Source organism: Carassius carassius, chromosome 24 (assembly GCF_963082965.1).
Source record: "Carassius carassius chromosome 24, fCarCar2.1, whole genome shotgun sequence".
NCBI lineage: Eukaryota > Metazoa > Chordata > Actinopteri > Cypriniformes > Cyprinidae > Carassius > Carassius carassius.
Window position 1 is genome coordinate 17,339,751 of NC_081778.1, and position 22,621 is coordinate 17,362,371.

The window sequence follows — 22,621 nt, forward strand, 5'->3', positions numbered from 1 at the left end:
CTTTCACAACGCAAGACACAGCGACTCCACAACATGGAGGCAGCAACAACAGCGAGAATGAAAGTTACGCATTCTTTCTTTTTGCGTGAACATTTGGGTGCCCTTATGCAAATCATCCTACATCATGAGGTAGACATGTGGGGACGTGTTAGAATGAGTCGTTTTAGGTAGGTGTGTTTGACTCTTAACTTTTATAAAGAATATCTTCTTGGATTTAAGACTTCAGTCTTTGCAACTTTACAGATCTTCTTTACGCACCAAGAGCTTGTAACACTCCAAAGAGAAAACGCATCATATGACCCCTTTAACTTTCCTCCTCTTTATCTCCCTACCATGGATTCTTCATCATTTCTTTCGTGTCTCTCCCTTTGCTATTTCTCAAGCAAGGGGCCTGTTTATTTCTATCTCTGTCCTTCAGAAAAGTGATTTGCTCTACAGCTCAGTCTTGCAGTATAATCATCCTGCTTTGTCCAGACAGGTGAGAGAGAGTGGAAGAAAGGAAGAGCAGAGGGGAAAATGGAAGGAGGGAGTGAAAAGGACACGCAAAAAGCGAAGAGAGGAGAAAATGGACTGAACATCCATCTCACTTCTCTTTGTTCCACTTGTCTACTTACATCCATATACTTGCCTTCATATATTCTCTCTCATCCGTATCCTTACTCTAAAGCTGCACAGTACAAAATGAAGAGTTCGTTGAACATAAAAGTTAATGAAGGACACACAATAAGGTGCTCTCTTGAATGCATTTACTTAATTATCATAAGTAATTATTTTAAGTAAATGTCTTGACTGAACTGAAAATGTCAAACTTGCATGACTTAAAATCTGCCATCACTGTAATAATTGGCTATTTAGACTGAAGGTTCCTGCAGTAATTTTTCCCTCATTAAATAGTTTAACACAAAGAACTGAATAGACATTTTTAGATAAATACTCCAGACATTTCTGTCGGCTAAAAAAGAAATACAATTTTATATGGAGCCGGTTTACCATTTCACCATTTTTAGATCACATGACCAGCTGAATAATACTCTATTTATTCCCGCAGCCTCACTGATAACAGACAATTTTACTTGAAATCAAAATTGATACATCCACACCACTAGGTGTCAGTAAAAGCCCAAAATGACAATGTTAACGAAAAGTTATTGTTTCAAGATTATGTATCAATTCTGATTGTTTTCTCTATTTCTATTGGTTTAAACTGCAATTTTAAGTGCTTCATCGCATTTTCTATGAGAAAAGATTGTCATAAAGTGCCTCAACAGAGGTAATTAACTGATCATTTTAACAGAACAATCTTAAATACCCATTTTTTTTTCTGCTATGCTTTGACCTAAAAGGATAGAATACCTACAGGCTAAAATATTTAGTGTAAATAAGACACTCTTTTTTTTCCATACAATGAAAGTCAACGGGGTCTGTTGCTTGGATGCCAGTGTTCTTAAAAATATTATTTCATGTCTCACAGTGGGAATGCAGGCTTGAAACAACATAACGATGAGTAAATTGACAGAATTTTTATTTTTGGTAAACTATTCCTTTACAAAAAAGGAAGCAAAAGAAAATATTGGTAATTTATTTTTTATTTTATTTACTTTTTATTTCTTATATTTATTTAATGATTTAAGATTTTTTTTAAGTATGTCCTTGAAGCTTCGGATATTTTTCCCTTCACTGTTTCATTGTCTGTTCATGATGTTAATTCTTTGGTCTCCTGTTCCATCGCTCCATCTGTGATTTCTTGCTCCTGTTCTGCCTTATCTCTTCCCCTCACCACAACCACTGCGCTCTCTTTCTTTTGACCTTCATGTTTTACGCTGCTCTTTTAAAAACCATATTATGGTATACTCTACTCTCTCCTCACTCCATTTCATCTTCTTTTCCCCTCCATCCATCTGTTCAGTTCTTTAGACCACTTCCTTCAGGTTATTCTGCCCCTGGTATCCTTGGTTTCTTGATGTGTGTGTGTGTGTGTGTGTGTGTGTGTGTGTGTGTGTGGACATGTGCTTGTTTGTCAGAGAAGTACGGAGACCAATGCGTGTTCCTGACACACTGTCTCAAAGCACTGCAGAGACATTTACAGTCGGGTGTAACAAAGGGAGCTTAAGGGAAATTTACAGGGCAATTACACCAGGCTAGCCTGGGAGAGTTAGCCTACGGCCAGCGCAGAAATCCAGACCGCCACAATTCCTCGCATCCACAAATTCTTCCTGTCAACCTGGCTCCCATCCCCAACAGCATCTCACATTAAACTGCTAGAGAAAAAATGCTTTATTGTTGAGAATTACATAACAGCATATTCTGCCAAGGCTCTCTCACTCACACATACACACATGCTGGTGCAGAGAATGGCTTTTTGTTGCTGAGATTATGAATATACAACAGGGTTCAAATGTCTGAGACCACTGAAATTGCTTCTATTTAGCTTTTTTCTAATTTAATTTTTTTTTTTCCATTACAGCAAACAGTTGAGTGAAACATTGAAGTAATTTAATGACTTTCAGAATGTCTTGTTATTTGTACTGTACGACCCCCGTTTGCATTAATGACTGCAGCACTCAGGCTTCATGAACTTCACAAGTTTGTGTAAAACCTGATGATCATGTCCTCCAGAACTGTCCAAAGCGCTAACTCTACTTCACTGGATGAACATCTGACTGTTGATTACAAAATAAATGTCACCAATTTTTTTATGACCTAGAAATAGCTAAATTGAATCTGAAATATCATTAAGTTAGTTATGTAAAGTATACATATAGTATACTCACATATGATGATATATACTGTACTACAGAGCAAATCTCAACTGATTGATTGCTTGTATTGTCGCAAATTGTAAACTATATCATCGCCCGTTCTAATCTGCTAAAAGCAATTAAAAAGCATAAACATATAAAGATATTACAAACATGTATCTCATGGTTTTCTATAAAACTGCTTTGAAGCTGTGAAAAGCATTGCACAAATAACCTTCATGATACCAATAAGCTGATACTGACTTTCATGTTATGCAGATTTTACAATTCATTAATAACACTAAAAACTAAAATCAATCATAAATTCCACAAGTGAATCACAACATTATAAAGTACAGCACGGACATCAACCTGAAGTATGAACGTAAGGTACCGAGTCACAGAGAACAGGGACAAAAAAATGTCCTTGCTTAGCTATAAGTGCACATACTCTGGGAAAAACAGCAATTGCACCATAAAAAAAGCCAATCTCGGTTTTCCTTGAGGTTCCTCTTAAATACATGTTCTCTTTAACTGCAAAAGTCCCTGAGTGAATTTGAGGTTATCCTCCATAAAGCCACTGTCATATCTCCTTCCTTCATTCTTGCCTGTCTGTCCCTACAGAGTCTGTATTCTCACTCAGTCGTCCCATTCCCCTCATTGTTATACTGCCGTTTCCTTCCTCCCCAGTGTTCTGCACATTTTAATAGTTGTATTAACAATTCCCTCTCAACTTCAGGCTCTTGTTTTACCACTCTCCTCTCTTCCTTTCTTTCTACAAGATGTCTGTTCTCTGTGAGTTTTTTCACAAGCCATCACTCTTCTTTGTTTCTTCATCTTGCTCTTCCTATGTTGACTTTCATCTAATAAGTTATACAAGTTATTATTCATATTAAATTAAGGCTCACATGACTAACCATTTTACTAGTAGTCAAAGAAGTAGCCAAATGTTTGCCTTCTATAAATGAGGCGGCATAACTAGTTTCTGCTAGTTTCCACATTTTTAAAATAACAATCATTTTGAGAAATACAATACAAGAAAGACATTAAACCATAGTGCATCAGTTTTCCCGTTATTAAAAATGACATTTAAACGAATGAATAAAAAATAAATCGAATTTTATTTTCCTATTATTAAATGTATTGTCATGTTAAACTAGACCACAGACCTCATCATTAAATATCATCCAATCGCATAAGTTTTATCAATGAGGAACTATGTAAATGTATTTTTACAGATGTCCCCATCAGAAACATTTACCATCCGAATAAGGCGGCAGTCTAAACTTGGTCAATTCAAGAACATCTGTCTGTTTTATCATGTTCACCTACGCAGGTGTCACAAATTGATTGATAAGTGACTAAGAAGTTGTGCAGAATCTGAAATATTTCAAAAGCTGGATAATACACATACTACATAATACACTGTTACAATCGTAACACCCAAAAGATGATAATAACCTTAAAAAATAATTATTGGTAAATAGATGATAATCAAAATTCTACACTAGATGAATGAATGTTAATGAATAAATAAATAAATGCTAAAAGTTAATTTGGCCTCACAACAATATTGAGATTTCAAGATTTGCTAAAGATTACATTTAACAGTGTTATTAGTTTATTGGTGTTTAAGTGAGTGTTAGATTATAGTAAAAGTAATGGGAAATGAACATGTACAATTAAACATCAAAAACATTATTTAGTTAATTGATCATTAAAAAGCAAAGTGTTTATCTGAAATGCTGTAACAATCTAAATGTGGTCAATCTAATTGAATAGAATATGTCATCATCTAGCCACCCTCACATTGCGCCAAGCTCATATGCCCTTTTTTTCCGGCGGAACACAAAAAGATCATTATCAAAATGTCAAATCGTTTCCATACAGTGAAAATGCAGGTTGATCACTAGCTGTCAAGTTCTGCTGCAATTTTCCTTGCTTTATTTTAAAAGAGCCTATTAGGTCGGGATTTGACCCTGGGTCTCTTTGAATGGTAAATTAAATCAATATTCTATCTCGCGTTTAATTATCAAAAAGTTATTTGTAAAACAAAAACAAAACAGATATATACAGTCAAGTCTTCCACTGGTGCCCATTTAAAAAAAGAGAAGGAAAAAAGCATATGACAGCTCTATTTTGTATCTTTTGTCTTTGGTCCATACTCCTCTCTGATCCTTCAATCATAAATCTGTCAGCTAACTCAGCCTCCGTTCTCCTCTCCATGTATGCTCTTTTCTCTTCACACACATCTCTTTGCTCCCTCCCATAAATGATCTTCCTCTGAGGTGGAGAGAAGGACAGAGAGAAGTGTCTAAGGAGAAGGGAACTGGTGAAAATAAAGAGGAACGGAGAGGCCGAGACAGATGAGGAAGAGGAAAAGAAATGAAAGAAGCTTTCATAAGGTTACAGATAGAAGGAGAAAGATTCATTTCGAGGTGTGCTGAGGAACGAGACAGATGGAGACGTAAAGCAAGAAAAGTGAGGACTCACGGCAGACAGAGAGCAGAACGAGGGATCGCAGCAGGAGGGATGGGGTGGAGGAGAGGAGGAGAGATCGCTGGCCTCGTCTCATTGTGTATTGAGGCTCGGTAGCTGATCAATGAGGCCTCTGTGGTTGATGACTGCACAATTCAGCACACGCTACACAGCTGAAACCGTAGCAAAGTTACTACACTAAAAACCAGTGCTCTTTAAGTGCTGGGTTAACTAAATCACTTTAGCGGCTGCGCTTTAATCCGTATGCATCTAATATCACATGCTATAACAACCAACCGAAGGCGGCTAATTAAAACAATCCTCCACGTTCAAGACTGAAAAGAAAATCCTATCTTGTGGCAATTTCCACACTTAACTTTGCCGTCAAACCACTTATTAGCACTCAAAGACTAAGCTCAAATGTTGCAAACACTAATGGAGTAGTCACTTTTAGATAATATCATACTTGTTATGCAGAAGGCTGTTGTGTTTATATATATATATATATATATATATATATATAATGGTAGCTGGCTGACCACATCACAGATTTGAATCCCACAGAAGCTTTCGCTAATGAAATGCTTGTTGTTCTCCTCACACCCCAGCGAGTTTGTTTTTCTCTTTCGTGGTGAGGCAGAGCCCGCTGACATTTACCTCATCATAGCGCACACCTCGTGCCAGAAAGACACTTTGATACTGCAACCAGACTCTGGCTCGCTGAAACAATTATAAGTTAATTTGCTATCTGGTCTACTAACCGTTTTCACCTGTAAGAAGAGTATTCAAACAGTAAGAAGTTAAACGACCACATTTGTGCGACTAAAGAAAGGGCTGCACGAAACAATGGAAGTACAGCTAGGCATTTAATGAAGTGTTTTGCGTCATATAACCAAATCTATAAACAATCTGACATGGAATTGAAGTTGAGATTGGATAACGCACATCTATGTATGAAATATTAAAAGGTTCTGCTCTAAAACACTAAAAAGCATGTACAGTAATAACTTGCAGAAACTGCTCTGAAGTCCAAAATGATCCCTAACAAAGAGCTAAGTGTTATCGCACCATGTGCGCAGGTGTCTTAAAGCCCAGAACAGCCAATCATACTAGTGTTCTAAGTACGCCGTGATACTGAGCACAGCCGGGATCCTCACTAACACACACAGTGATTGGCAGGGCTGATATTCACTGTGTGGGAGCACAACTTCAGATCTGTGCCTCAGGTAACTGCCTGATTCCATTCGATTTTCCCCAAAGTCGTCACAAAACTTCCCTACTTCCACCAAGGTTGAGTCAAAGTTAATCCATCTCTCTTTTCCTTTCTTCCTTCTCTCTATTTCTTAAGCTGTCCATCGGTGGAAGGTCTTCTGATTCCTGCAAGTAGTTTCTTTTCTTTCTCTTCTTCAACCCGTAGTCCAAAACTCCTTGAGTAATCTGCTTGATGTTGGTATAACCTCTCCTGAAACTGCACAGACACAATTTGGGAGAGAACCCTTGTATATATACTTGAGTGTGTGTGTGCTGGCAGATGCATATCCCACATATCGTTATTTTGGTAAAGGGCAGGGGAGGGTAATAGTCCATAATAGCACTCATTCAGAAAGCACAACAATCAGTCAGTCAGTAAGCTTCGTCTTTCAGTCTCACTTCTACAGTTGGTTGTGTTTTGCTAAAGCTCTCTGGGTCAGCAGCTTCTTTCTGATCAGTCTTTATCTGTCTGGCATACAAAGAGCGTTCAAAAGGTCACGAGGGAATGTTCTAAATGAATGCGTTTTGTTTTGCGACGTGCTGTACATTCTGTTCTATACTAAGCTGTGTGCACATAAATGTGTGTATTCATGTATGAACAGTATCTGGTGTGTGCATCGGGAAGTAAGGGAGAGGATTGCTAGATTGTGCGAATGTGGACAGACTAGTCAATTAGTTGATTGATTCAAAGGTTCTGTATGAAAAAGGTCCATCATCCATCCATATATCTATCTACCTGTCAATCTACCTACCCATCCATTTATCATCCTACCTATTCGTCTACCCATCTATCCGCCTAACCATCCATCCATCCATCATCTACCCGTCTATTCACCTACCAATCCACCCCATCCATCCATTCACCTATCTACAGTGTGTATAGAAAAGATAATTTATCATAAAATAATCACATTTTGTTGCTTTGCAGGCTGAAATGAAGACCGACACAGTTTTAGATTTATCCGGTTATCCGGTCCTGCACTGGACTTGCTCAAAAAGAATGTCTCCAAATAAGTGTGTTTTGGATGTGAGGGAAAGATAACCTTGTCCAGCTTCCCAAAGAACCCAGTATTAAGGGAACAGTAGATGCAGTTTGTTTCCATCATTTCAGTGACAAATGTTTTATAAACATGGCTCAGTTTGATACTGAAAGATGGAGCGGTCCCAGCTGAAAAAGGTCCTTTAAAAAATACCCATGAACTTGTGGACATGGCCTCAGTCATGACTGCATGTGGCCTTTCTTGAGGAGTGGCTTTTTGGGAGGAGTGGCTGTTGCATCCTTCCCATAGAAGCAACATTTGTGGAGAATTTGTGATATTTCCGTCACATGCACACAATGACCACTCTTTGTCATAAATTCCTGCAACTGCTTCAGAGTTGCTGTTGGCCTCTCTGCTCAGTATCCTCCTGACTCTTTTATCCAGTTTGGAGTGACGTCCTGATCCAGGGAGGGTCTGTGTTGTACCAAACACCTTCCACTTCTTAATATTAAATTTCACTGTGCTTCTAGGCATTGCAAAGCATGACAAAGCCACCCCCCCCCCCACCCAAAAAAAAAAAGATTTTATTTTTTGAATCCATCTCCTGACTTGTTCCATTGAGAAGGTGCTTAGCTACACCTGATTGAGTTTACAAGTCCTTTTCCAACTCAGTGATTCAGTTTTTTATTTATATAGTTTTTTTCTGACATGTTGCTGTCATATATTTTTCCCTTTGATGTTAGAAGTTGCACTGAGTAAATATAACTGGATACAACTAAAACTGTGTCAGTCTTCATTTCAGGCTGCAAAGCAAAGAAATGTGATTATTTAAAAGGGCAGTGATTTTGTTCTATACCCACTGTACCTATCCCCCTACTTATCTACCTACATATCCACCAATCCATCAATCTACCTTTCTATTAATCAATCCATATAGACATCCACCTGATATACCTACCTACAGCATCTATCCACCTGACCATCCAACCACCTACCTATTATTCACCTACCTTCCCATCTATCCACCTTATCTATCTCTCTATCCACCTAACCACCCATTCATTGACCTGTTTAACAACCACTATTGTTCTCTGTATAAATACATACTTTTCTGGATGACTCCTGACTACGTCTCTACACAGCCACGTCCATCTGTGTCCAAAATTGTTACATTTGTAGAAGCACAGATGTCATTTAAGTTCATCTTCTCACCCTCACTATGCTTTATTACTGCTGATGCAGCTGTGTGTTTATTCATTACAGTTGTGTGCAGCACGAGTCCACTTTACTGTTCCTCTATCCTCATTAACATCCCAATCATTCCATTTTTCATTGGCATCACACCAGACCCAATGTTGCAAAACACTTAAGGGACATGACTTAATAGTTGCTTGAGGGTAATGTTAAAAACTCATGCATGCCTCATACACACTCTGCTGCTCGTGATACCATAGACATTAAGGCTCTTAAAACTTAATCCAGCACCAACGGTTCGGTCCAGGAAAGCCCGAGGCTGCAGGTGGGATTGTGGGTGTCCGTGGGTGCAGGAATCCTGGTGCATCAGCAGAAAAGGTGCAGAGTATTTTTGATGCGCTGATCCTATGTTCTGCTTATCACAAATTAAATTTGCGTTTTGTCCTTCAGGCTATATAATAATGCGTGTGGGTGGGGGAGTACTGAATTTTAGTCTCTTGGAGGAGTAGAAGGGCGTAGAGTAAGAGCGAGAAAGAGCGAAATGAGTGCGTGTGGCACTGAGTGTGTGTGTGTGGAAGACTTTCTTGGCATTCTTTCTCTCTCTCTTTCCTTCGGAGTCTTGTTGTTTGTTAGTGCCAGGCTTTTATGCCAAGCCGGCAGCCATTACTCAATCAGACAGCTTCCTGTGAGCTCTTCTCATTAAAACCTCACACGAACTCAAAACCTATGAGCACAATTATCACCCTTTATACAAACACACACACAAACCCCGAGGCACACGCACACAGTTGACTAACAACAAAATACAGACGAAACAGAAATCCAAGTCCTGCCAAAGTCTCAATTTGAGGGACGCTATTTAAGCACTTGAAATGAACTAACCCCAGTCACCCCTACACACAGGCCATTTACAGCACTGTACATCTAAAATACCCCTCTAAAAGCACAAACACTGTAACAGACTGTGCTCCGAATCATTTCAATTATAATGAAGCTGTAAACACTGAAGATTTTACAAACAATTTAAATAAAATAAAATAACAAATCTGCTGCACTACAGAGCTGCTCCAGTCAAATTATTAACCGTTTGCCAGAAATAAAATTCATTTTCTTAAAAATATCATGTGTAGTGTATGTGATTGTTATGCTACGAATTGTATTACTAATGAATGTTCTGACCGTTGTATCAACTCAAACTTGATCTTTACGTTCTCAGTTTCTTTCAAAACAGAAAAACAGCTTATCAGATTATATTTATATAATTAAACTTCTAAATATATTTTAATTATCTTAGTTAATTATCTTATCTTAGGTTTCGGTCTTCAGGGTCACACGGTCCCTCTGAAAACCTTAAAATACGCTAATCTGGTGCTCAAGCAATTGGCGCACTTCTGCACAAAAACACAAATCAGTAAACAGTAGTTTCTGTTTAAATTTCCCGAATGAACTGATTCACTAAAATAAGTCAGACTTATTTGATCATTGCCTCGGCCCATAGGCTGTAAACCTGCACGTGAGATACAGTGTGACAAATATGATATAGCTGTTTCGTCACGCTACAACTGCTAAATATTCCCTAGTAGCTTGTTACTGAAAAAGCAACATTATTAATATGATAAATTGCTCGTGATGTTTCTCATTTGTAAGTTTGTTCGGAGAAAACATCTGGTAAACGATTAAATGTACTCTAAATATGATACTCTATCATGCAATGTTAACATCTCCACCAATTCTAAAACTGAGAAAAACAGCTTTTTGATTGAATAATGATTGATTTGATAAATATTCAATTGATATTTGATGTCAGTTGTCACATTTGTGCATTTGCCTTTGCACTGCAGTAGTCGGGGTTCAGCTAGTAAGTACACACTCCTGCAGAGAGACAAACACACTTGAATAAAGTTGGTCAACAGGAAGCGTGTTCTCGCAGGTTCTGTGTGCTGTTTCTCACCGGGATCACAGCCTGCTGAGCAGCACTGCATGTTGTTATCAAAAGGAACAGGAGAACAAGAACGTGATCACCAAACTGTTTTCTTCAAGCCTTCCCGTCTCGTCCCCATTCTGCCAGTTATCTATCAGCCCACAAAGGGACTATTTCTTTCCATATGATAACATAGTCTTCCTTTTCCGTTCATCTCTGAAAAGTGCCCTTTAGAGTCTCTTTATCAACAGTGTTTCTCTCTCTGTCTATCTCTCTCTCTCTGTTCACCGCATTAGACTGTCTCTCTGTCTCTTTCTTTCTAAATAACTCTGTTTTCTTTTTTTTCCGGTGCCAGTGACCTTACAGAGAGGCTTTGAACCTTGCTCTTTCTTCCTCCCTCTCAATCATTCTCTCATTCTCTCCCTAGTTCTCTCTCTTTCTCTCTCTTTGGAGCAAAATCACACACTCATCAGTTTTCTCCACTTGGCTCTTGATGAGCAAAGTCGCAAGGAGAATATTAATGAACTTCAGCAACCAATTAACACCTAACTCACATAACAACCTTTTATACAAGCCAGCATGCTGGGAAAAGAAGAAGAAGAGAGGGCAACAGAGAGAAGAGTGAGAGAGACTGCAAAACAAAGAGGAAGCCGTTTAATTTGACATTTATGCTGTGAGGATGAAGATGACGGAGGTGTCTGTAAGGGAAAAGCGAAAGACAGAGCACATGATCATGTTAAAACGAGACCGAGGAGTGGGATGAGGAATCATGGGAAGAAACTGCAATCACAATTAATCAAGAGTTGTGCTTCTAGACCTATCCAGACTGTTGAGAGTATTAGAGTGATTAAAACGAGTTCATTATTCAACTTGCATAATTAAATTCCAATTCCAGTTAAATTATGAAGAAAAATGATCGAAAGGGATCGTATTGCTATTGTGAATGCGCACTATGAATCTAAAATGAATGATCCAGTCAGTAATAGGGTCATATGTGTAGGAGGGGCACTCTCAAAAACACTTTTTACAGTATTTTTAAATAAATAAATAAGGAAATCAATCAATCAGGATCAATCAAGACCCCAGTTTTACATCTGTATCCTGATCACCCACAATCAAACGCTTGCAGGCAAAACTAGGCCGAATAGTCATTATAAATATAAAACAATGTATATCATCCAGAATAAATCTACAGGAGGTGAATCTAAATATGGTGAAAAGTTCTGTGCTGAATATAATATATTTTCTTGGGTTCTGAAACCTATATATGACAGAAAATGTGCATCAGTAACATCTTCTCTGACCCTGTACAAATCACAGCAAATCAAATTACAAAAAAACTAAAAATTAAATGGCCATAGAATACTGAAAGATTAAAACCCAACCATGATACAAGTTATAATGTCATTGGGCTTCAAAACAAGATTATGAAATGGCAGAATATGTCGTCACTGTCAGAGACACTGAATACAGATTCACTTAATGCATCTTTACTGTCAGAGACGTATGACACAGACGTAGAATATCCCCACTTTCTCAGAGACACAGAAATAGAGACTGTAAGAATAAGGTATCCGTAGATACACGGTATTGAATTAGAGAATTGTTAGAAGGTGGGTGAGAGACAGGCACTGAGCTTTTTTAATATATTGGTTGACTCTCTTTGATTTGTTCACATCAGAGGTAACTATGTGGTAACTGTGTATCAATACAGATTACCTGATTCAATTTAATAGTGATTCATAAGCTATTGATTCAGTTGGATTTGATTGAATATGAATAAGATTTAAGTTATAATGTCCATTTTGTCGTCCAGTATGTCCAAAATGACCTTCGTGTGTCAGACTGTTTTAAAGTGCTCATTTACAAGTTCATAATTTTATTTTTGGTGTTTCCTAGAAATACATTTCACCTCTTTCACCTTCTACAGGAAACATTCTGTTATTCCCATCTCTTTAAACCTCGCCCCCCTGAAAAGCCCTGGGCTGATCTGACTGCAGCTGACCTAGTCTGTTGTGATTACTTCACAACATAGAGAACTTGTCAGAAATTCTAATTCCTTACCATAATCGGGTTTTCATCTATGAACAATATACAGTAATATCTATGGTAACTATAGTGTCTGTTCATACAATGTTTTGTTGCCTTTACAGTAAAAAAGCATAGTTTCCTGGATATCACAAAATCACTATGTACACAACATATACTATGTAATACCTCTTCTATATTCAAAGGGTGACAGAAATTAATAGTGGTTTGGAACAACTTGAGCATGAGTAAATATTGACAAAATGTTATTTCTTTGGTGAACTATCCCTTTAAAGGTGTATCTGGCCATTATTTTGGGGTACATACTGTTTTATTGAATCACATTCAATACAGACTGCAAACTTAAATTCACAACTGCTGGTAAAATGTTTCTATTTTACTTTTTTTTTACAGTGACACTTAAGATTCAGCAGATGTGCTCGCTGCTGATGAAAAACAGTGCTGGAAAACACATTACGAAAAATATACATTTAAAAACAAAACAACACAACTCAAACTATACAGTTGAGTGGGTTTTGTGTAATTGGTATAACTTTCACACCCTAAGACCAGTTAGCAGAAATTTGATCTTGCTTAATTTTAAGAATCAATATTGGGAACACTATATCAATATATACTATAACAAATATCAATATTTTTACCCAGTCCTAGTGATAACCATGAATTGTGTTGTAATTTCAACAAAGCCTGCCTTGCAACATCATTAGATTTTGCCGTATTAGATTTGGCACATTACTGGTGCAAAATATGCCAGTAATGTGCTTTTTACAAAATCACACTCACACTCCAATCACTCACATATTTTTGTGTGGCCAGCATTACAATTCCAGCATGCCCAGCACATCTAAATCCATTAAACAACAGACCAAAACAATCAATTTCCCCCCTTAAATCTCTAAACACTACCTATAGTCAATTATCCTTATCATGTCAGTGAGATGTCATACAATATTTAAGACTAATATTCATATAATCGTTGCTGTGACTTTGTCAAAAATTGGGTTGCTTAACCATCACTTCATTGATTTGCCAACAGTGTGAGACATCACAGCCACAGACTGAGAGCTGAATTCAACTCTGAACTATGGGAAACAGTCTCACGGGAGGGTTTCATTGAAAGAGGAACATTTCCAAAAACAAATAACTGAACAAACGTAGGAGGAGACACAAAATAGATTTGGATGATGTTGGGACAGCGGGACAGGACGGACAACACCAAGTGCATCACTAGCAATAACTGAGAGCTACAGCCACTGAAACGGTCTGAAAAATTTGTCTGGAGCTAAAGTACGCATCTTTAACAGTCCAACAGGCCGTCTGTCGACTGAGAGGAACAAGTAAGGAAATTAGAGTTGAGGGAAAATGAAATAATTAGAAGGTCTACCTGCGGCGTTCATTGAAATATGCAAATCCATTTAATTTGGCTTTGATTTGCTCTGCTGCCTCCATTTCTAACTCGCCCTCTCTCTTTCTCTCTCTCTCTCTCTCTCTCTCTCTCCAGTCATCGTCTTTATGTCTCCGGCTCTCCTCTCATTCACACCAGCCATATTAAACTTGTATTAATACACTGTAGGTATGTCAGTTCAATTACCATAGGTCTGTACTGCCCATGGGCACAGACGGTGTGTGTGTGTGTGTGTGTGTGTGTGTGTGTGTGTGTGAGAGAGAGAGAGAGAGAGAAACAGAAAGTGGGTGATAAGATGTTTATGAAAATTGTTATGCCTGAATCATTGTTTCAAAAACCTCAAACGTGAGAGTTATAATCAGTCTCTCAGTGTGCAGTCAGGTGAAACATTTTTGGTAATGAAAATAGATGAGATTGTGTGTGTTTGTGTGAACTGCATGTGTGAGAGCGAGGCGAAGGGAGAGAGAGACAGATGTCTATGTAGATTACAGATCAAGAGAGCAACCTCACAAATAGGAAGCTGTCTTCCTTAAAGGTGCAGTGTGTAATTTTAATGAATAAAAAAGTTCGCCAGATTTACATTCTTTTGCATATTTAAAGGTGCTGAAATATATTCACGTTTTGGAAATAATGAGGAAAAAAGCATACACGTTTAAAAGTAGCTGTATCATGTATCTGTTGTATAAACACTACCAGAAGTATTTGAGGTCAGGGATGTTTTTCGAAAGAAGTGTCTCATGCTCTCCAAGGCTGAAGGCTGTCCCCACACTTTTGAATAGTAATGTACAATTCTGTGTGCAACTGCTCTACATAATGCTAAAATATATCTGGTCACATTTTTCAAATGAACATCTCCTCTCTCACACCAATAACGTTAACCTTGAGTAACAGAAATCAAGGTTAGACAAAAGCTGAACTATTGGGGACACATTTGTCCGGCTGACAATATCCCAAGAGATGAAAACTCTTCAGAGCAACGATGCACACAAAAGGACAAGGTGACATTCAGCATAACTCAAAAGAACACCACCAATGTAAATAGCACCGTAAACAGTTAAACAATTGGTAATAAACTAGGAGATGAGCACTGGCAACAGCAGCCCTCAGTACCGCAGAACACAAATGTATTGAAGTACATTTGTACAGTGTATTTTACAAATTGATGAACAAATATAGTCTCATAAAAGCTAAAGAAATAAAATTTACGGCACAGAAAAGACTTCTGGCCTTGCACATTAAACTGTGCCAAAATGTAATTACATGTCACACACACAACACTAAACCCTTACAAATCCAGCTATTTTTTTTCTTCATCCACGTTTCCTCTTCTCCTATTTCAATCCCATCTTCCCTTCATCATTACGAGGAAGTGGACACTTTCTGGGCAAGGTGACCTCAGCATAAAGGTGCTCCTTGATAAATAATGCACTGTAGTTTTTACTACAGAGCTTCATGTCAAACTCAAGCTGTTGCTTTCAGATAGTCAGCAGCCAAGAACACAGAACATCTTGGCTGTTTGAAAGCATTATTATCTCCCACCTACACACACACACACACACACACACACACTACATCTCCCCTTCTGCGCTACTATCCCTACGTTTTGTCTCTGTGCATCTCTTTGCACCAAAGACTTCTATTTTTGTTTCTGTGTTTGTGTGTATTAATCACAAGGCTCATTAGCTTGCTTCTACATATAGAGCTCCAAACTATTACTACACACACTAATGAAGACTTTAATTTGTTTGTCCCATTTTAAAAAAAAATGGTTTTCCACATACAGAAAGTGTCTATGTGCAAATTTAAACTCACAAACACAATATTTCTAGATGCTTTCATTAGGTTTTTATTATTAGTTTAGCACACACATGCATTTCTATGCACGTACACACACTCACAGATTCAAACAAGCTCCTAGCTGTAGGTGTGGCATCAATCTCGTTGTTTAATGTGTTAAATTGTGCCGTAATTATAGTTATTACAGCTCTTCTACTAGCATAAGCCAAGCAGGCAAATCCTTGCTCTCTCTCTCTTTCTCTCTCTCCCCTCTCATTTGTCTGCTCTTTTCTATCTCCCTCGTTCTCTCCTTTCTTCATGCACAGCTGGGCACTGGCTGCAACAAACACAGCCAGTAATGTCATTCAGCATAAAGCATGCAGTCGCCAAGCAACTGCCTATCAGTAGGCTCACACGCCTCTGTGCTCCGGCCACACACCAGCACTCTCGGCCAATCAGGTGAGTCGATCCACAGAGTCCTTCCACAGTGATCAGAAAATACAAGAGCTCTGGGCATAATCTGCATCATATTTCATTCCTTATTCTTTTTTTGCTTATTTCTTCCAAGTATACAGAGAGGATTGTCCTTGGGGACGCTCATGCTTGCTGTCACTTTTTACTCCAGTGGATATTTCCCAGGGTAGGTTTAGTTTTAAAGGTCAGTGTCTGTGTATAGGCACATACATTAACATCTTGGCTGCAAAATAGCTGTTGAACATTTCCAACAACATCGTCCAGGAAAAAGATTCAGGTCATTGAACATGCATTGGACTTCTGTGGCAACATAATACCAGGACTAGGATGTTGTCACACTGCACTGTATAAAAGCAACTGCATATTTTCCAGTTGACAGGACCTTTTTAGTATTAAATAATAATATATGTGAATTACTTGAAACTACATGAAAAGCCATGTTATATCAACAGAATTCCCCCAAATGCTGACCCGACTAGTGAAACACAGGTTCCTGAACAAAGAATTTCATATTGAGCAATACTGCTGAAAACATTTTTGAGTTACCAACATGTATTGCAGAATTAATAAATTATGCAGTTAATGTTACAATATTATTGATTGCTGTTTGCGGACTCTTTGTACAGTCTTTTAAAACTATAGCCCAGATATATTTTCTTTGTAAGATGATGGATTCTTCAGAAACAACAATGCACTTCTCACACATTAAGTATTCTATAATACTAAGCATATGCACCAAAATATTAATTTATTTTGTGTGTTACTAAAAAATTTGATGAAACAAAAAAATCTGTAGTTTATTTAATTTTTTTGGCTGAATGAGGCATTTTGCATTTAACAACAGTGAACAGTGAACAAACAAGTTAAAATTTACAAAAGACTAATTTACTTTTACTAAGACAATTATTAAGACAACAGTTGAGAAAACGTAAAAATCTGAATAGCCTACATCACATTTCCCTGAATTGTTAACTTTTCTCAATTCCATTTGCAATGTGCAAAATATTTTTTTTCAACAAATATTGCAGTTAATAACTATAATTAATTTCAAACTGATGATTATTAAAATACTGGGGATGCACTAATAATTACTATGTTATGGACCATAACAATAACCTGATAATTATTTGAAGTAGATGCTCAAAACCATCATACAAAACCTAGACAAAACACTTACTGTATAAGCACTTACGAAAAATCACCTATGTGACAACTAGCCCCAGTCTCTCACAATATAAGTTTATCCAGTTCTCCTCCTCTGCATGCGATTTATTCCATCACCCCATCCCTCCATCCCTCTCCCCTCTATCTCTCTCCATCTCCTCGCTGTCATTAATATGGCTGAGGTGTCAGGCAGTGGCTATGTTGAGCAGCTGAGTTCAGGCAGAGGACAGCGAAAGAAAAATAGAAAGACAGCAGCTGGTATGAGGTGACAAGGTGGAAACACAAATGCACATTCTCACCCACACCAACTTTTTATCTCAGGCTCAAACAGATAAATATATATAGATTTCCTGAACAGCAGACGGTGAGCAGAGCCACACTGAAATGTTGAATTACGCATCAGGCTTCACATCAGCATCTTTACAGGACCTCATAAATCTACGACAAAGAGCACCAGGGGCAGAGAAATCACAGCAGGATGTGAAATACGCTCGCTCTGTGCACAATCAATACTGCTTTACACACACTCTCAAGCTCAGACTGGGGCCCTCAGGAGCCCAGAACTGTGACCACTGTTATTGCTGAACCCAGCAACTGATTGTCAATGAAAACTCATATGAAGCTACAGTAATGATACCACAGTCAGAGAGAGAGGTGGATACGAAGGGGTGGTGGGTGGTCCATTAGGAATAGGGTAAGAGTGAGATTAAGCCACGGAGAAATGAAGCACCGTGCATGAATGCTGCTGACAAGACCAGCTTAGACCAGAATGAATTTCCTCGGTTAGTATCAGCTTGGTTTTTCAGCTGGTGGATATCAATGGTGTTCACCTACAAAGATGAAGCAATGCTGGTTGACCAGAGGTCATTGTGGTGAAGTTGGTTGACTCCAGGTTGGAGTTTATATAAATCAATGTTATTTTGAATTTTGTATTTTGTGTGTAAGGGTGGATATAGATATAGATAAATAGTCTAACATTCAAATAAAATGTGCAAAAGATTCATAAATTTCAATTTAAAATAACAGTTCTTTGACAACAGAAAATGTGCATTATCCATTGGCAAGGTAGTTGGAAGATTTTGGAAAAATGACTTCTGGTAGTCCTACAAGGGCCAAAAATCTGTCTATTGTCTATCACAAACCAACACACCAGCATCTGATTCTGGGGTCTAGAATACAAACCACAACAGATGCTCGTGACTAGACATGTTGGTCTTTTCATCAGGGAAGGCTGAGTCGAGGTCGTCTTGAGGTTTACTACTCAGCATTTGAAGAGTTGCTGAACTGTGTATTTCTCATTTATCATGCCATCACGAGTGCTCACAGCTGGCGAAGAAAGACAGAACACAAAAAACAGCTTCATTTCAACCATCTCAACCGGTCTCAGATGAATGATGCCAGTCTGCTAAAAGTAAGAGTAAAGCAGCTTACTAAAGAAAAACAGCACCGCACGGTTTCAGGTGGTCATCTAAGATGGTCAGTAGTTCAGTTGAGAGGATCAGTCTTGAATGAACAACAGCAGGGAGCCAATTATACGTCAACATGTGGTGGCTCACCAATGAGTAATTGTTGAGTCACCATCCAGAGTTGAAGGAGATGAATAATCAAGTGTGTTTGTGTCTAGTTTGTTTCTCTCCGACTCTGTGATCGGTGATATTTGCATTTGTGTTACGCTCACAGTGAGTGTCTGTTTGTTGGCTCATAGCCTCTGCATCTGAAAGCATCAAAAGCATCTAAATTATTCTGACAAGCAGCTTGCTGATGATGTCAAGCCCAAATTGTTCATATTGTTCTCTGTCCTGCCAGGCATTCACACACACAATTATACATCTCACAAACTCCCACATACATAGACAAGCCGACGCCGAGATGCAAAGAAATAAAGCTTGAAATTTTCAACATATTTCTCCTTCATAAATGCCCTCCCACACTCTTTCCATCCATTTAAAAGCCCTCGACCGCTGGGGCAAAGATGAATAAACACGCTGGCCCACACTCTGTGGCTGTCAAAAGTCTTTCTCAGGTCTCGAGCACACTGACACCATTGTGTTCGCCCGCAATATGCCACACAAAAGATGCTTCTCCTCTCCTCCGAGCCCTCTCCTATTCTTTCCCCCTCTAATTGTTGTCTCTGATGTGACCTAGAAAGGGAAAACAGTGAGAAAGTAGCAGGAGAGAAGGAAAACAACAACTGAAAGAAGCTGGAGTTAATGAGGAGCAACCTGGCTGACCCCCGCAGGCAGGCGAATGTAATTGCAGTTAACTTCCTCTAATGTGGTGCTAACTAACAACAACCCAAACTACTGGAGGGGGCTCGCAGGTGCCTGAAAGAGGGCTTCCTGATTAGCCTTCTGATCTCAGAGAGTGTGAAGAGCACTTCAAGAGCCAGCGGTTCCTCCGTGGGTTCGCCAAGCCCCCCGGTCAGCTCTCCAGATCCGTTCTGGTAGGTAAAAAACTAAAAGACAAGAGCCAAGAAGAAGAAACAGGCTAGGAGGACAAAAGCAAGAGGGAAAAGACTGTGACAAAGTGGGAGAGAGATAAAAAAAAAAGACAGCACACACAGTACAAGAGATACTGCTGGTGTGTTTTTAAGTCGTCAGGAGGAACTTGTTAGATTGTAGTCTTTGTTTAACCTGGCTGGTGGTTAGTGCCTGGTGATATGGGGCTTCTGTGACCTGTCAGCCGCCACAGTGGGGCTTCAGCCTGTCTCCGGCACGCAGACGGCCAGCGGGAGAGCTCACACGCTCGGTTTACAGTGTGATTCCTCACCTCTTACAGTAGTTAGGCTGTGATTCATTCTCTCTGAGTCTGAATTGTTTTGTTTAATGAATAGAGTTGTGCATTGCCAATTCGGCTAGATGGGTTTTTCGGATGCAGAGAGATAGTAGGGGGGCTGGAGCGGAACCATCAGCAAGCCGAGACTCTGCAAGCGTGTGTGCACGCACTGGTGATAAAGTGCTGTTGCCCACGCGTGGTGTCGGGGATGGACCGGGCAGCGGGATGCCCGCCGGAGAGACAGCTACACACCCGCGCTGCGATCTGGAGTGCAAAGAGAACATCTCTTGCTGTGAGCAATCTGTACTCTCTTCAATGCTTTCTCTCTCGCTCCGTTTTATACATCTCTTGTTCAACCTTTGCCTGCTTCATTTTTAGCGGCAATTTGTAAAACACGGACCTCCAGTCACGTCTCCTCCATCCCACAATGCCTCTCTGTGTGATTGGTTCACATGTGCCCCGTCACATTGCTGCTCATTCTCTAACTGCGAATCTTCTCTCTAAGGACAGCAAATGTGGAGGTATCCAAGTTGAATTTACGACCACATTACATTTTATAAAAAAAAATCGACGATTTTGAGAATGATTTAATAATCATAATATTCTGAAAATGATCAAAAAAGTATGGTCTCGATGATAACGGTTAAACAAATAATCATGATTTTTTTTGTAAAGAAAATAATAATTGCGATTATTAAGACCTCCAATTCTTATGCAGGGTTTATTTTTTCCTGATGTAGTTTTCTGATTTATTATATTTATCATATAAAATTAACAATCTCTACACTATAAAAACTGTTAAACCTTAAGGAGCTTCTATCTAAAGTTAAAACAGTGAAATTTGTAATAATAATACCGTATTATGCTATCATTCTATCAAAACAACAACAAAAAAGACTTTGCGTTATGGCACAGAAGTTGCATAAGTGCATTTATTCAATAAAGTCAATATTCATGTTTGAACTTCATAATAGATATAGTATTCTCTTTAATTTATCCATGTAAGAGAAAAGCTTTGGTTGGGGGGTTTAAACTCTTGACATCTGGCAACCCAAGGCATGAAAGCTTGTGGACACTTATTAATGTAAGATAACGAAAATATAAAATGGGGGAAAAATACTTTCAGGATAAATTACCAGCAGACAAATAATGGAGACAATTATGGTTAATTAATTGAGAGAGGCAGCATTCAAGATCGAGATTAAAATTCGCAACCCTATAAGAAAGTTGTACCCCAGCCGGCACATGACCGACCTTCAACGTTGAAATATGGTTGAAATAAGGTCAGTTGTGGTTTCAACGTTGAAACAATGTTGATTTAACGTTTAAAGCTGAATGGTTGAAAAACTTCCAGCACATGACCAACTTTCAACGTTGAAATATGGTTGAAATAAGGTCAGTTGTGGTTTCAACGTTGAAACAACGTTGATTCAACGTTTAAAGATGAATGGATGAAAAACTTACAGCACATGACCAACTTTCAATGTTGAAATATGGTTGAAATAGGGTCAGTTGTTTTAATGAAACAACGTTAAAAATGTTTAATGCTAAATGGTTGAAAAAGATTAACAAGCTTTAAAATTATTTATATAAAATTATTTAAATTAATTAAATTATTATTTTAATAGCATTTTAAAATATCTTAGTCATGATACCTATTCTAAAATCTAAAGGTATATGTTAAATATTATCATCATTAACAACAATAAAACTATATACATTTCGCTGCTTTATCACACTTTTATCGCACGGTTCGCGCCTTTCTACATTTAAAAATATGACCGTTATTGTCGTCTTTCTGTGAGTGAGGCGGCTGACTGTGAGCTGCTGCTCGTTATAACTGACTGCTCGGTCGGTCCCAAATTATTTAATATTTGCATGTAATTTTTTTTTATTTTGAGCGAATTTGAGTCGTTACATGTCAATGGAGAACAAAAACTGTGAACACAAGAAGGGTCAGATGTGTTCTGCGAGGTCCTGCAAACATACTGGCAAAATGAGGTAAGAAAATCGCTATCTTTATTATCTTTGACATGTAACCTGCAGATAAATAAATAACCGTGTGTATTTTTGCATTGCTTTATCACAGATGATCAAGTTAGATGCTCACCTAATGTGTTGCTGGTAAGTTATGTGTTAATATCTGTCTTTTAGAGATTTTTCCACATTTTCCTGATATGAATCCCATGCATTAGGTGTGTTATATATGTTTTTATTCTTATAATAGTTTCAAAGTGTTTTCTGAAACATATAAGTGCAAATGTCGGTATTTAAATAATATAATTTTAAAGAATTAATGAAAATGAATTAAAAAAAAAAAAGGATTGTTTAAAGCCATGGTTCTCAAAGTGTCAGGCCCCTTCTAGTTGTTACGCAGGTGAATCACTAAATTAAACTAATTAATGTTAATACATTT

At 38.3% G+C, this 22,621-nt stretch overlaps 1 protein-coding gene and 1 long non-coding RNA gene across 4 annotated transcripts in view; one reads left to right on the top strand and one right to left on the bottom strand.

The window, feature by feature from the left end:
* The window catches only part of LOC132103008 (cell adhesion molecule 4-like), a 126,458-nt gene that overhangs the window by 34,992 nt on the left and 68,845 nt on the right, over positions 1 to 22,621 (bottom strand). For 2 of the 3 annotated variants that reach the window (XM_059507792.1, XM_059507790.1), the window contains exon 1: positions 5,232 to 5,711. The exons of the other annotated variant lie outside the window; for it this stretch is intronic. In XM_059507792.1, coding sequence (XP_059363775.1) covers positions 5,232 to 5,313 — 82 coding nt within the window. In that variant the 5' untranslated portion in view covers positions 5,314 to 5,711. Of the gene's footprint in view, positions 1 to 5,231; positions 5,712 to 22,621 lie in introns of those variants that run through there. 3 annotated transcript variants of the gene reach the window in all.
* Positions 22,000 to 22,512, top strand: LOC132103629 (uncharacterized). The gene is made up of 2 exons (XR_009423419.1): positions 22,000 to 22,206; positions 22,295 to 22,512. It is a non-coding gene; the product is annotated as an uncharacterized LOC132103629 (long non-coding RNA).